Source organism: Recurvomyces mirabilis, assembly GCF_035927965.1.
Source record: "Recurvomyces mirabilis strain CCFEE 5264 chromosome Unknown scaffold_9, whole genome shotgun sequence".
Taxonomy (NCBI): Eukaryota; Fungi; Ascomycota; class Dothideomycetes; order Mycosphaerellales; family Teratosphaeriaceae; genus Recurvomyces; species Recurvomyces mirabilis.
In genome coordinates, this window is record NW_027041943.1 from 373,645 (window position 1) to 388,119 (window position 14,475).

Genomic DNA, 14,475 nt, shown 5'->3' on the forward strand with positions numbered 1-14,475 from the left:
CATCGAGTCCCGAGGGGTAATGGACCGGGCGTGCTAGCTTACATCGCCCACAACCTTCATGCGTCGGCGGAGATGTACATGACTGCACTGGAGTCAGTAGACATTCGGTGACAGATTTAGATCAATGTTCTACCATTATTGCCTCTGACAAACGCATCACCGTAGCTTCGTCTAAGCTTGCCTTCCACATACTCCTTAGTCTGCTCCAGAGCGATGTTCATGTATCCGTCGACTGATTGCAACTCGCCTGCCGAGTGTCAGTGATGTTCAGCACATACCAATGGCCCCGTACCTTTGTAAACCACGCCCGAGTTCAGTTTCACGGTCACAGGCGCGCCAATAATTTCGCTCAGGAAGCCAGATGGGTCGCGTGCGTCTGCTGCCCCATTTGGAGCTACTGCTGGCGCATTCATGCCTGTCGATTCTGTCCTTGTGGCGGGTGTTGGACCGATAGAAGAGTTTCTGTGGCACAAGATGCAAAGTGGAAACGGGCCGCGTGACTTCCGCGTTTGAGAACAGCATCCGTGCACGACTTCGAGATCGCGTTCGACGTTAACCTCGAGTAGCCTTGAGCTTCAATTTAGGACACTTCTTCTGGCAGATGTAAAATAATGTCACTTTTCAAGAGGCCGGCTTGGGCGAGTACAGAACCAAGCACCGAAGCAGATAGCGGAAAGAGCATCTTCAGCCACAGCCATGCATACAAGGATATTGTGGTAGACGAGAAACGTCGACGAGAAGCACGAGAAGAGAAGATTCGAGCGAAGCAGGAAAGAAAGGAGCGCAAGATATCTGCGAAGCGAGAGAAGGAGGAAAGTGCAGACAGGAAGCCAAGCTTGAGTCCCAAACGGCGGCGCATAACGCTCGAGGAGAGTGAGGATTTACTGGGAAGCGTTGGTCTGCCAGCATTCAAGGCGGAAGAATCCAAGTCGCCTCGTAGTGCGAGCAACGAGGGTCTGCAGCTTCGTCGGTCACCAAGATCGAACAGGTTCGAGGATCGGCCTAGTGTGAAGCCAGTAGCCTCGAAGCTAGGGCCGCTTGTGGTCGTGATCGGAGACGATCCAGCTTCGGACGATGATGTGCAGATACAGTACGAGCGAGAAGCATCGCCGGTGGAACAGGAATCGGATGATGAGTTCGCGGAGCTGGCAAGACAGGCACGAGCACGAAATAAGCTTCGGGAGAACTCGACGAAGAAATCGCAGACACCTGATGTTAAGTCATCTACGCTAGGCCAGGACTCGGTCGAGTGCTCTATAAATCCAACACCGCCTATACTCGACCCGCCGATCAAGTTGTTTATCACTTCACGGATGGAGAACACAAAACCGTTGATGGTGTATCGCAAGCTATCACAACGACTACAGGAGATCCGACAGGTCTGGTGCGATCGACAAGGCTTCTCAAAAGAATTCGCGCAGACTGTATATCTGGTGCATCGAATGCACAAAGTCTTTGATGTTACGACTTGCCGCAGTCTAGGTCTAGACGTCAATGCAGAAGGACAAGTGACGATGAAAGGCGCTGAGGGCATCGATGGTGTAGATCAGGTTCATCTTGAGGCAGTGACAGACGATATCATGGAGGAAATCAGGGCCGAGAGGAAAGCTGAAGAGCGAAAGCAGCAGCCAGGTCTTGAGGAAGAACAGGCCGATGGTGGTGAAGAGGAGGCGCCCACCCATGAAGCAGAGCAGTTTATTCGTCTGTTGTTTGCGTCCAAAGACAGGAGTCAGCCTTTCAAGCTGAAAGTCAGGCCTGTACGTAAAATCGCAGCCATCGAATCGAGCCATACTAACGGTCGTTTCTAGTCGACGACCATAAGCAAGGTTATGTGTGCCTGCAAGCAACCATTCAATGCTGCAGAGAACCAGAACATCGTACTAGAATTTGACGGCGAGCAGCTTGATCCAAAGCAGACGATTGGAGACACCGAGATAGGCGATCTTGACCGCATCGACGTACGTGTTGTTTGATTGTAACAAACATGCGAGACAGAGTGTCGTACCGGGCGGATGAGGCTGACACAAACGACATATTCCGACAACCATGAGTCCGAGTTCCGCCTCGATCTTTTACCGGTCAAGAATTGCACGGCCTTGCTTATGCTAACGAATACATTGATACCCAAATTGAGCGAGGGCATGACCCGTGGCTATGTATATTCTAGGCATCATTGAGCCCAATCAGTCCACCTTTCGCGACCTCATGCCCATCACGTCCTTCTTGCTAGTCTTCCCATGCTCGCATCAGGGGTCACACGGGTTCTGACAGCCTTCTGGAAGACACCATGCATTCGGGCCGCTCCAGGAGGCTCTACGATCCGTTGACAGTGTTCACAGTACCGTAGCATGCCATCGAACATCATTCGCCACATTCAATGCTTCGATCGATACTTGCATGCAGTCGCTGCTTTAGTGCTATGCAGAGCTCGGCTAGCGCCGTTGGACTTTGACGTGGCAGACTGGGAAGCGTTCCTGCCCAAATGTGATGCGCCGCCGATGCTTGTTGCCGAGTGACCCGCAGCAGGCTACTTCGTTATTGTACGCGCTGCTTTGTTTGCGAATGGCTTATTGCTGCCGCTGCCTGAGAGTGGACTGCCAGTGTGCGGTGAGTCCTGATACCCCAAGAAGATGTTGCTGTACTATGAGTCTACAAGCCTTCACACGTATCGTACACGTGCATTTTCCATCATCTCGGTCGGTGTATATAGAATATCGGCTTCATCGCCTGTGTGACGAATGTTTGCCCCTCATCAACAGGCAGCCTGCAGCGAAGTGTGGTTCCACCACCTCTCGCCAACTTGCAGCACACACTCGCCGGATTTCATCAAAATTCCACTACTGCTTTCGTGCCAATGTCTTTCCGCTTGCAATCCGACACTGAACTACGCAGATTGAGAGAGCCGGACCGCGGAAGAGGCTGAGCAGCATACCCATCGTCGACGACTACTGCAGGATTATCGAAGCAACGCCATAGTGTCTGCGGTGTATCTTGCGATCGACCAGAGCTCGTGGGCGGAAGCCCTGCATTTGAGCTGCGAAGACCGTTGCTGAGCGCAACCACTTACCTGACGACGACAATTCCTGTCATACCCATCGCCGGCAGCTATCAGCTCTGAAGTCAGCTCCCAACACTCGACACTTCGACCTCACCATCATCAGCAGATCCCTCAAAACCATCAACGCCATCGCTTCTAAATATCCGTAAGTCTTCCTCTCCGGCATTGCGTCTGCAGCAGCGCTACTGCAAGGACCCATATCTGCCCAATAACGGAGTCGGTATCCGGGTCAACGCGAGGCAACTTATTTTTTCTAAGTTGTCGTTTCTCGTCCTGCTGACGACATCATCTGATACAATTTGGCTGACGAGGTGATGTTGTTTGATGGCAGGAGCGAGAGTTGATACGGGAAATTGCAGCGCCCGTGTTATCACGAACCCGGCACAGATCACGATCAGCCGACCCCTCCATTCGAAGCCCTGCACACTCGCCCACCATCTCGCGCTTGTATGACGGAGTCGTGCAGCTACCAAAGCACACCTTCATACCTGCGGTCAGAGAGTGTTCCAGGACGCTTGTCTGAGAACAACTCAAGCCGAAACATTTCGAGCATATCCGATACAGTCTCGAGTATCGACTTGCCCCTCGCTGTTTCGTCTGAGACCTGGGGAAGCCACAGCTCTACGAGACAGCGCTTGCCCAAAGTATATCCACATTAGAGCCCGACCAATCGATTACGCGCGACCAACACGTCGGCCCCCTGACTGTCTCGACCATTGTCGCTGTCCGCAAAGGTCGACTACCCTTTCTCCTCGTCGTCAACGATAGCAAGATCATCATTCTCATCATCCAGCATACCGTAGACGTATGCGATCCTGCAAAGACGAAAGCCGCTTCCCGAACTAATAATACTTTTCCTAGCGCATCCACATTGTTGGCACCTCGTGCCCCCGGCAACGACCTTCAACACACCACCACATTATTGATCGCCGCCTCTGCCGGCCCTCTGCACGTTGTGAGGGTAGGTCTTGAGCGCGTGCGGTATTACCAGGACGACTCATGCCGTAAGTACCTCGTACTCCCTGTGTTCATATATCACATTGCCCCACCTCCCATGCGCCCGCCATGTTCAGCTGGATACCATTCACGAAACAAGACCCGGCCCTGAAATCGGTTCGCATTGCTGACCCGATTGCTTCGAACAGCACGACATTTACCGTCAGTTCAGGTTCCGAGCGTGTGGTCGAGGTTCGACGCGGCACATCATCTGGTCGCAGCGGATCCATCCATTCACCCACATCTAGTGGCGGCCGCAGCTTAAGCACCGAAGACAGTTGGAGTGATCTAGGTGGCGACGAGATCGAGCCATCCGACTCGGCGTCACGGTCTCGCCAACCATCATCACGGCGACACACGACGGAGGTTCGTCCTGCTCCCCAACGGCGGGTCTCCTCTCGCCGTGTGGTACAGGAGCGAGAGGAGGATTCGCCGCCGCCTATCCGCCGACGAGCAACGCACACATCGAGTCGACACCTACGCGCTGAGTCGAGGCGCACCCCTTCCGACGAGTCTGCCAGCGTGGCGTCCTACGAGGACTACCCTTTCGGCCACCATGGCGGCGCACCGCAACCACCACCTCGTGCACCTTATCCGCACCCCTCTGGATACAGACACGTTCCTGCGCCGCCCCATGGTGGCTTCCCGCCAAGTGTGAGTACTGCGCAATACAGCGACCCTTATGCAGCACAGCAAGCATTAGTGCACATGCAGGGCCAAGACCCTTTTGGCTACCAAGCCAACCCATTCGCGCCGCAGGGTCCCCAGCAAAACCCTTTCTCTCCAATGAGCTCTGCTGGTGGGACTAGCTACTTTCCCGAGAGCCATGCCGCTGCACCTCAACACCTCCATCGACCTGGCCCACCACAGCGGCCTCAGTCATTCATTGCACCATCACATTATGGCTCTGAGCTCGCTGTATCACCCTACCCATACTCTGCGCATCCCGGCATGGGTATGCCACCGTATGGGTACCCACAAGTGCCAGGCTGGCCGTACCCAGGTCCTCCTTCGATATCTCATACCAGCTCGCCTGCACCGCCAGGTGAGCCAAAGATCAATGCGGAGCTGGAGGCCTTGAAGGCTCAATTCGCGGAAGAGAACGATAAGCTCAAGGCGCATTTGCAAAGTAAAGATGAGGCCGAGAAGGCCAAAGCAGCGGAGGACTATAAGAAGCTGCAGGAGATGGTGAAGAAGTATGAACAAGCAGCAGCGGCTGCTGAGGCTGCTGCGATTGCGAAGAAAGCCGAGGAGGAGGCCGAGAAAAAGAAGAAGGCGGAGATCGCAGAAGCCGAGAAGAAGGCCAAAGAGGGTGCCGAGAAGAAAGCTGAGGAGGCGGCCAAGAAAGCCAAAGAGGAGCATGAGAAGAAGCTGGGAGAGGCGAAAAAGCTACAAGAAGAAGCCGAGAAGAAGCAGAAGGAGCTTGAAGAGGCTGTGAAGAAAAATGCGCCATTACCGGACTCCGACAAGTTGCCAATCAAGTTCAGGGATGCAGTGAACAGGACGTTCAGCTTTCCATGGCACCTCTGCAAGACCTGGAAAGGTATGGAGACACTCATTCGGCAAGCGTTTCTGCACATCGATGTCCTCGGTGAGCATGTCATGCAAGGCCACTACGACCTCCAAGGACCAGACGGTGAGATCATCCTCCCACAAGTCTGGGAAACTGTAGTCAAGCCGGACTGGACCATCAGTATGCACATGTGGCCCTTGCCTGAGCCCAAAGAAGATAAGCGAGAGGAGATCCACTACGGCCACGGCTCCGACCCAATTGCCGACCTGTTCGGTGACCTGGGCTTTGGACCCCCAGGGGTCGACACGAAGAAGCCCAGGAAGGGCAAGGACGGCAAGAAGAAGAAATCCACATCACCAATCATCGACGTGCCTCCACCAGCACCAGGTCGCGGACACGGCCGCGGACACGGCGCTATGCCACCGCCCCCGAACTTCCCACCTGGTATCTTCCCTCCAGATCCCTTGGCCGACTTTCCGGGCATGGAACCACTTGTCATGGACGTCAAGGACTCTCGACGACCAGCCAAAGGCTCGTCAAAGACCAAAGGCAGCAAGGATATTTCGCCCTTGACTGCGTGGATGATAGGCGGGGGTGCCAGGCCGTCAAAAAAAGATGATGAAAAACTTGATCCTGTCAGACGGAGGTCTGTCACTAGTGGGAGTAGTCGTAGTGGTGGTAGTGGGCAGGGACATGGTGATCAAACAGCATGTGCTGTTATGTGATCACTTCGGCCCTGCTCTTATTGCTCAGCCTACTGTTCTTGCGAACACGATTTTTCTCACTGGTGCCGGATCTTTGTCTGGCAATGGTCATAGAGGCATGCTTTTCCGCCCGTGCTACGCGGGTCTTTCATGCTCTCACCTCTTCTGGTTTGACGGGAGAGATACGATATCTGATCTTCTGGCGATGTGGTTGAACGGATGTCAATCTCATTTGTTTTATTTACCTTATGTCAACTGAATCTCCTTAATATCTAGTGAGCACCTACATTTATTGCGACGGCCGGTACGGAGTTCTCTGGGCGATGGAAGATTTGCGAGATACCATTCGGAACGATGCAGGATTTTATTTTCTTCTGGCGAAGCATATTCTAGGAAAGTGATTGGAGCTTTCTTGGGCTACGGCGTTACGATGAGATGAGTTTACGGTGTGCATTGCGGAGGTGAATACGAGGCGCTGGCGCTGGGAAGACGGAGGTAGCGGCGACAGCACAAAAGCGATCAGAGCTGGTTCTCGCGTTTGCGTTGATTTGCTTGAGCGGCTGGATAGCGAGCGAGAGATGATACCAAATTGTGTGCTTTGTTAGTTCCGTACGACGAGAATCTTACCTCATTTCGATGATGTTCTCTTTTTCATAATCTATCATATCTCGCTCCAGTCCCGGGAACTGACGAGAATCAGGTGATGGTGACATCTTTGCTTATTGTATATGATTCCGTTGTCTTCTTATCAGTCCTTTGATGCACAAGAGATCATAAATAAAGGGTTGTACTCCTTGAGTCGAGCAGTGGAAACTAGACGAGTTACTGCAAACAACGGTGCGATACCATGGAGGTGCTACGATCGTGGTTCGCTTGAGCTGCACATCAGGCTGCAAATGGCTCGGATCAAAACTTCGACTCCCTACAGATCTGTTGGCAGCGTACTGTAGCCCTTATGCATAACCCCCTAGCTTACTGTTTCATATTATAAGCCTCCCCAATCCCCCTCTGCACAGCCGGACGTTCCGCAATACGATCGATCCACTTCAACAGACTTGGGAAAGCCTCCATCTCTTGCTTCGTGAAGCCCGTTCGCTCCCTAAGAGTGATTGTTAGGATGCAGCAATGTCTCGCGTACAGGTTCACACTGTTTGTTTACTTACCAGCCCCTGACCCATGGCCATGTCTTGATGTCCGCTACACTGTACTTCCCCTTGCCGTTGCCGGCGAGGTACTCGCGAGGTCCGTCTCCGGTGTATTTGCCTGAGAGTTGGATCTCGAGGACGCCGTAGACGCGGAGGGTTTCGTTCTTGAAACGGTTGATTGCGTACTCGATTTTCTCTGGTGCTGCTCGGCTGAAGTGGTTGACTTGGCCTTGGTAGCTGTGGGGGTGTTAGTCATTGCTCGGGACCTGCTGGGATGGACGTGCTTACGGAGCTCCGCTACCATGCCAGAAGAACACCCATTGCAACGCCTGACTACGCTCCAAGTCATCCTTGAAGCCGAACTGGTCTTTCGAGTCGTATTGCTTTAGCAGATACAAGATCTCGGCGCTCGTTTCGTGGACAGGGAATGGAGGCTTTTGGTTGTTGTCGATGAGAAGTGGAATGCGTCCATTAGGATCCAGACGCAAGAACCAGTCCTTCTTCTGTTCGTTGGTCATGATGTTGATTACTGTAGTCGTCCACTCAGTTCCATAGGCGTCCTTGAGCTCCTCGAGAAAGATCTGGACCGCTTGGCCGTTGGGTGTGCTCATGGTGACGAGATGAATGCCTTTGGCATTCTTGACGTCGTCGGGCGTCTCGTCGGTGTAGGCTTGGTAAGGCATCTTGGCTGGTGTTGTGGTTGTGAATGTTCTGGTGCTGGTCGAGTGAATGTAAGAGGGGCAGGTAATGAATGGTTTAAATGGTGTAGCTTGAGCTCTGCTAATGCACGAAGGCTTAATAATGGTTGTTGACGTATTGCCCCTCCTTGTGCCATTCACTCGACGAATTATGCTGGAAGGAGATGCATAGCTGCATTCAAGTGCTACTGCAGTGGCTCTTCTGCTGCAGCTCATGATGCTTGTGCTATATCACAGGACGGTCGAGCGAGCGAGCCCTTGGTCATGACAGCGACGACAGCACACAACATCAACATCAACCTACGAGCGTCATTTGTAATCGCTCATTATCTCTCGTATACTAGCGCCGGAGCTCGTCCCGCGTTTATCAAGCTTTCGGATACCCGACTCGGCCCGTTATCAGATCTGCGCGGCTTCAACACCGAGCGTGACTTGCATGTGCGAGCTTCACAGTCGCTCTTTCTTCTTTCACGAACGCAGCGTTCTTGCTCCAGACACGCAATCTCGTGTCGCGACACTCCCGCCATGAATGCACCAGACAGGTAAGCTATAGAAATGTTCTTACTTTCAATCCCTACAAAAGACCAAAGACAACCACAATCGCACCGCATCGCACACATATCGCAAGAAGCACGCAAGAATGGCCAACGACATCGTCTATGAGGGTGACATGCCGCGCCAAGCGAAGAAGCGCAGTGGCGAACTTCCGTTCGGCCATGCCAGCTATCATGCAGGCTACTCGACCGTCAAAGACCCTCGCACCGGACCAAATATAGGGCCACAGAATCTAGACATTGACACGGTGCCCGACAGATACGAGCTCTACCTGCTAGGCGAAGGCGAGAAGAAGGTAACATTCGAGCAAGAGACGCGTAAGCCTACTTCCAACCTCACCTCACCTCACCTCACCTCACCTCACCTCACCTCACCTCACCTCCACCACAACACCACCACTGACACATCTCCCAACACCAGGCGTCCCCCACGCCGCCCTCTTCACCTTCAACAAAGAAGACCACACCCTCGGCAACCTCCTCCGCGACAAGCTCTCCCGCTCCGAACACGTCCTCTTCGCCGCGTACCAAGTGCCCCACCCCCTCTTCGCCGTCTTCAAACTGCGCGTGCAGACCGACGGGGAGATCGCGCCCAAAGATGCCGTGATTCAGGCTTGTAATGAGTTGGTGCAGGAGCTGCAGAGTTTGGACCAGGAGTTCACGAAGGAGTGGGAGTTGAAGAAGATTGCTGATACTGCCAATGCTTGATTGCGTGAGTGTAGTGGGTTGGTCGAAAGGCGATTGGGTGGAGGAAGGGAAAAGAAGGGAAAAGTGCTTGCTTTATGCATAGCGATGGCGTTCTTAAAAGCGGGTGCACCGTCAACACGCGACGGCTTTAGTATGGCGGGGCATGTCTTGATTATATGATACCCAGGCTACAGGCTGCGCTACAAGGTGAAATCACAGCTGAGCAGGCGTCTTTCCGAACAATTGGTTTTCATACAGTTTTATCCTGAAGACGGGGTCAGGTTCTTTTGCTGACATGCACCATTGTGGCAGCATATCCCGCCTACCGCTCGGCAGTGTATTCTGGTGTCCGTGGACCGCAAAGAGCTTCCCGAAGAATACTAAGCCTGTGACCGTGATGAACACAATGTGGATCGGTCGGCACATCGAGCTTCTTTCAGTGCTCAATGTCTCACATTTGCTCGGAAAACAAAGGACTACCCTCATAAGGCATTCTTTCACTGACGCAAAAGGAGGCTAACAATGGCTTTGTGACTGCGCTTATGATATTTGAAGCTATGGCTATGGCTTGTGCGATGAGCACAACACACCTCAGCGATACAGCAATATTGCAAACACGGACAAGATTTGACAGTCTCCTGTCGCCCCCTCAATGTCTGCCAAGATATCTCTCCTGGAGAGAGATTATACAGCCAATTGCCTGTGCAACACCAAGCTGGGTCGCGGCGAATTGACCATGAAGCTCAATATCAAACCCGATATCGTTCTCCGCAGCGTCAAGACTTTGACAGCGAAGTTGTCATTGCGGCCCATACCAATGAATGACGAGAATGCGTGGCCCTTGCAAATCGGCCACATCGATGCTTTCATCATCAATAAGACTATGCCTAGTACCTACATGCCGAGTCAAGGCGGTCCAAAAACTGGAGGCAAGTGTAAGAGTAAAGGTAAGCGGTGCAGAGCCACCAAACGTTTTCGGAAGTCCATACCAACACTAGCATGGAAGCAGGATCTCCTGGAATCTGACTTATCCGAACCCAGCACTGACATAGCCCCTCGCAGCATGACCATGCTCTTCCACCCTGACGGTCGTCCCAAGACATCAGCAGAGTTCTCTGCTCGCGCATTGCGGAGGCGAGAGCTCTGCTATATTAGCTACCTCTTCCTCGAACGTGAATACCGACGATCGGGACTTGGCAGTGTGGTTCTGAACCTCCTGCTCTCTGCACTGCCGCGACTGAAGTCTCATGACTGCTTCTCGGGTCCAGTCTGGTTGACTCCAGGTAGCGTGGATTTATATGTCCCGGATGATGAGTATTTCAGCGTGGCCGGGGCGGAGAGGAAGGCGCTGATACAGAGGAAGGAAGATGAGAATTTGGAGAGGCTGGTAGCTTTTTATAAGAAGAATGGGCTTTCAGTATGGGCTGAACTGAGGGAGGAACTGGAGGAGTCTTGTGTGATTATGGGCGTCCCTCTAATCTGCTCTGAGGATAAGCGATTGGTAGAATCTCCTTGAAATCTCGCCTGCTGCCTCGGTCTGCAGTCAGCCATTGCTTGGACGACATGCTGGTAACTAGATACGTTGCTGCGAAGCTTGGGTTTGTGCTGAAGCTACGTTTGGTTCCAATAATATATTGTTTGATCAGATCTTTCCACTGACACTGCTCTGCTGCTGTAGCCACTCCTCATACAATGCGGTACCGTAGTCACCTCTGTTCGGCAAGCGTTGGATAGTATGGATGTGATACTTCTTCGGTAGTGCGTTCGCAAGCCAGACTCCATTGTGGTGATCGAACTCGCTCATGACGATCGGACTATGGACGCGGAAGTAGAATGGTGAGGTATCGTTGACTGGTCCGATCCAAGCGAAATGCGTCTCGCCCAGATGTGCTCGAACTCGTTTCATGAGAGCTTCCTTTGGTCCTGAGGGCAAGAGCTCGTTGAAGATTGCGATTAGGTCGAGAAGCGCTTCTTGCTGTGCTGTTTCCAGGTCTTTGGCATTGACGCCTTCCATGGGCACTATGCGGTTGTCTTGATGTGCGCCGCCCAGACCACGCAGATCAGCTGGATTCCAGCGACCTGCGTCCATCGTCTCGCCAGTGATATCGTTGATATCGCCTCGTAGAGTTGCCTTGGTCCGCTGCTCTGTTGACAACGATTTCATGAAGGCCAGTCCGGCCTCTTCCTCTTTATTGAGCATACGAAGACCTTTGTTTGGTCCCTCATCGATGATGTTCGGCTCTGCACCAATGAAGAAAGGACCCGCTACCACCTCGCCTTTAAGTGTGAAGATGTTCAGGCATAAGTGGTGACCGAAGATGTTGAAACCCCATGGTCTGTCTTCGGAAGGCTCGCCAAACAGACAGAAGTGGTAGGAGTGCTCGTTCATGACGTTCTTGAGTCGCGTGAGATCACCAAGAAACGCATTCATGAGCATGGCCGTCCAGACTTTTTTATAGCCTTCAGGTGATAAACTCGCTTTAAGTAGATTGTGCACCGCCTCACGCAATTGTGCAGACATTTCATCCACGCGAAGGCCCGAGTCAACAACAATGACCTTTACGAAGTCAATATAAGAGACAACATCGAGCAGCACCAAATGTTATGGCAGCGTACCTCAGGATTTGACCACGACCGCCACTCCCTCGCATCGACCGGATATTTAAAGCTTTCGCTCTCTTGCTCGGTGGCAGTAGCGATTACTCCCGTCGCAGCATCGACCATCCCAGCCGTAGGACCATTGGCCGCGGAATCATAATGCCACAGATCCGGAACGACAGCACCATTAGTTGTGAAGCCCCAGTACGGCTTGTTATAGTTCTCCACCCATCCTCGCGCTACAGGCGTCAAGAAGATCTGCTCGTTGCCCAATACGCCTTTGGCATGCGTCCGAGCATCGCGATCGCTAGGATGTAGTCGTGGATGATCCAATGGTATCAAGTAGTCCCGGAAGTTACCCGACGTCTCTACGATTTTCGCTGACTCGGACGGATCGTTCGCCATGTTGCCAACAAGCTGGTTTTACGGTGGACGCTCGATCAGTTCCAGTAGACGCTTGCTTATCAGAACTCGGAAGATCGTGTCTAAATTACGTTGCAACATCGTTGATGATTAGTCTGGATGAAGGGCAATGGCGGGACCAAATGTCGGCAGTAGTGCTCGGAACCCGGATCCACAGCCCTAATCGCTCGATTCCCCCCCCTCATCCATGGTGGCAAGTGCTTCGGCATAGAGTCTAGACGCAATCATCCTATAGTTGGTTCGCGATGGTGTTCGAAAAGCACAAGACTCGTTCTTTGTCTCTGATACGATCCCAAAGTCATCCATCGAGGAAATGGCTGGTTCACAAGGAAAAAAGACAAGTCCATGCCCAATCAAAGTGTTGATCATTGGGGCTGGGCTCTCTGGTTTATCGGTAAGCATTGCTAGACAGGACATATAATACGCCGATACTGACACAACAGTAGTAAGTCATCCCTCAGCATGCTCCCGACTACCATGGTCTGAACATAAACTGTCCGGACACCTGACTCTATCCTAAAAGTAGACTTGACTGACGTTACATTTCTAAAACTTCAGGGCGGCAATATCATGTTCATTGGCAGGTCATGAAGTGCAAATACTGGAAGGAGCCAGAGAGCTTGCAGAGGTATCGTCGCCCAGCTATGGCCACCGATGTCGATGGACAGCATCGTTAACGATCCGACCAGATCGGTGCCGGCCTACAGATCACGCCAAATGCAAGCAAGATCTTTCAACATTTCGATATATATGATGCTCTAGAGTCAAAAGCAGCAGAACCTACATTTCTGCAAGTACGACGGTACTCAGATGGAAAGGTATTGTCGAGGACCGACGACTTTAATGGCGAAATGAGACGCAAGTATGGCGCTCCTTTCTGGGATCTACATCGTGTCGATGTGCAACGTGCACTCGCAAGCCGTTAGTACTGCATTGCCAGTGGTGAGATCCCAGCTGGTACTGACAATGGCTTCTAGGTGCAACGCAACTTGGCGCCACGCTGCGATTAGGATCTAAAGTAGCCCATATTGACTTCGAAAAGCCGTCCGTGAAGCTTGAGAACGGCGAAGAGGTCGAGGCAGATCTGATCGTGGCTGCAGATGGGCTGTGGTCGAAATGCAGAGAGAATTTTTTGGCTACAATGGGCAAGAGCGATAGTCCACTACCAACTGGGGACTTGGCTTATCGGATAGTGCTGAATCTCCATGAAGTGGAAGATCAGGAGCTGCGAGACTGGATTTCAAAGCCATCTTGCCAGTTCTGGATCGGGCCAGGTGCACATGTGGTCGCATACTCGTTGCGTGATGGTGAGGTTTTCAATCTGGTGCTACTGGTACCTGACGATTTGCCGGAGGGCGTCAGTCGACAGCCAGGAAGTCTGCCAGAAATGAAATCCATCTTTAGTGCCTGGGACCCGATACTGACCCGGTTCCTGGACTGCGTATCGAGCGTCGACAAGTGGAAGCTGATGCATCGTCCGGAGCTCAACACTTGGATCTCGCCAAAGTCGAATTTCGCATTTATTGGAGACTCTGCCCATCCCATGTGTAAGTGCTATTGTCGAAATGTAGTTCGCGGAAAGCCAACGACGGCTATTGATGCTCATGCAGTACCGTACTTGGCACAAGGCGCAAACAGCTCGATCGAGGATGGAGCAGTACTGGGTAATGTTCTAGGTGCGATGTCCAGCAGAGAGCAGCTGCCTTCCGCCTTGAGGCTGTACGAGAAGCTCCGCAAGAAGCGAGGCGAGACGATCGTGAAGGAGACATTTGCCCAGCGGCATGATTTCCATATGCAAGATGGTCCGGAGCAGCAAAAACGTGATGAGCTGATGCTATCGCAGCTCGGAAGAATCTCGAGCAAGTTCCCGAGTCGTTGGCAATGTCCGGAAGTCCAACCGTGGCTATATGGCTACGATGCATTGGAGGAGACGACCGCGGCGTTACGAGAGACGCCTCTTAGTGGATAGCAAGCATCGTATACATGTGTTGAAATCGGCTTTGTGTACAACGTCTCCGATGACGCTGATCCCTCATTACGTACCAGTCGGTAGAGCGCATGCGAGTATTGCTGCAGCTTTCCGTCCTGTGCCCAATGGT

At 52.5% G+C, this 14,475-nt stretch overlaps 8 protein-coding genes across 8 annotated transcripts; 5 read left to right on the forward strand and 3 right to left on the reverse strand.

Moving 5' to 3' along the window:
• Positions 1-116: 116 nt before the first annotated feature.
• LSM6 (U4/U6-U5 snRNP complex subunit lsm6) lies at positions 117-413 on the reverse strand (the record flags this gene model as incomplete). Its single annotated transcript, XM_064836866.1, has 2 exons — positions 117-247; positions 293-413. 2 exons carry the CDS (start codon positions 411-413, stop codon positions 117-119), a joined length of 252 nt encoding a protein of 83 aa, XP_064695499.1.
• Positions 414-611: 198 nt separating this feature from the next.
• LTS14_004165 (uncharacterized protein) lies at positions 612-1,973 on the forward strand (the record flags this gene model as incomplete). Its single annotated transcript, XM_064836867.1, has 2 exons — positions 612-1,757; positions 1,809-1,973. 2 exons carry the CDS (start codon positions 612-614, stop codon positions 1,971-1,973), a joined length of 1,311 nt encoding a protein of 436 aa, XP_064695500.1.
• Positions 1,974-4,123: 2,150 nt separating this feature from the next.
• LTS14_004166 (uncharacterized protein) lies at positions 4,124-6,292 on the forward strand (the record flags this gene model as incomplete). The annotated part of the gene is made up of 1 exon (XM_064836868.1): positions 4,124-6,292. One exon carries the CDS (start codon positions 4,124-4,126, stop codon positions 6,290-6,292), a length of 2,169 nt encoding a protein of 722 aa, XP_064695501.1.
• Positions 6,293-7,243: 951 nt separating this feature from the next.
• On the reverse strand, positions 7,244-8,099 carry LTS14_004167 (uncharacterized protein; the record flags this gene model as incomplete). Its single annotated transcript, XM_064836869.1, has 3 exons — positions 7,244-7,370; positions 7,435-7,653; positions 7,705-8,099. The coding sequence occupies 3 exons, from the start codon at positions 8,097-8,099 to the stop codon at positions 7,244-7,246; spliced, it is 741 nt and encodes a 246-aa protein (XP_064695502.1).
• A 655-nt stretch (positions 8,100-8,754) lies between these two features.
• On the forward strand, positions 8,755-9,376 carry RPB11 (DNA-directed RNA polymerase II core subunit; the record flags this gene model as incomplete). The annotated part of the gene is made up of 2 exons (XM_064836870.1): positions 8,755-8,986; positions 9,090-9,376. 2 exons carry the CDS (start codon positions 8,755-8,757, stop codon positions 9,374-9,376), a joined length of 519 nt encoding a protein of 172 aa, XP_064695503.1.
• A 631-nt stretch (positions 9,377-10,007) lies between these two features.
• Positions 10,008-10,871, forward strand: LTS14_004169 (uncharacterized protein; the record flags this gene model as incomplete). Its single annotated transcript, XM_064836871.1, has 2 exons — positions 10,008-10,302; positions 10,354-10,871. The coding sequence occupies 2 exons, from the start codon at positions 10,008-10,010 to the stop codon at positions 10,869-10,871; spliced, it is 813 nt and encodes a 270-aa protein (XP_064695504.1).
• A 126-nt stretch (positions 10,872-10,997) lies between these two features.
• LTS14_004170 (uncharacterized protein) lies at positions 10,998-12,358 on the reverse strand (the record flags this gene model as incomplete). Its single annotated transcript, XM_064836872.1, has 2 exons — positions 10,998-11,912; positions 11,972-12,358. The coding sequence occupies 2 exons, from the start codon at positions 12,356-12,358 to the stop codon at positions 10,998-11,000; spliced, it is 1,302 nt and encodes a 433-aa protein (XP_064695505.1).
• An 869-nt stretch (positions 12,359-13,227) lies between these two features.
• Positions 13,228-14,345, forward strand: LTS14_004171 (uncharacterized protein; the record flags this gene model as incomplete). Its single annotated transcript, XM_064836873.1, has 3 exons — positions 13,228-13,297; positions 13,354-13,923; positions 13,987-14,345. The coding sequence occupies 3 exons, from the start codon at positions 13,228-13,230 to the stop codon at positions 14,343-14,345; spliced, it is 999 nt and encodes a 332-aa protein (XP_064695506.1).
• Between the last annotated feature and the right edge of the window lie 130 nt (positions 14,346-14,475).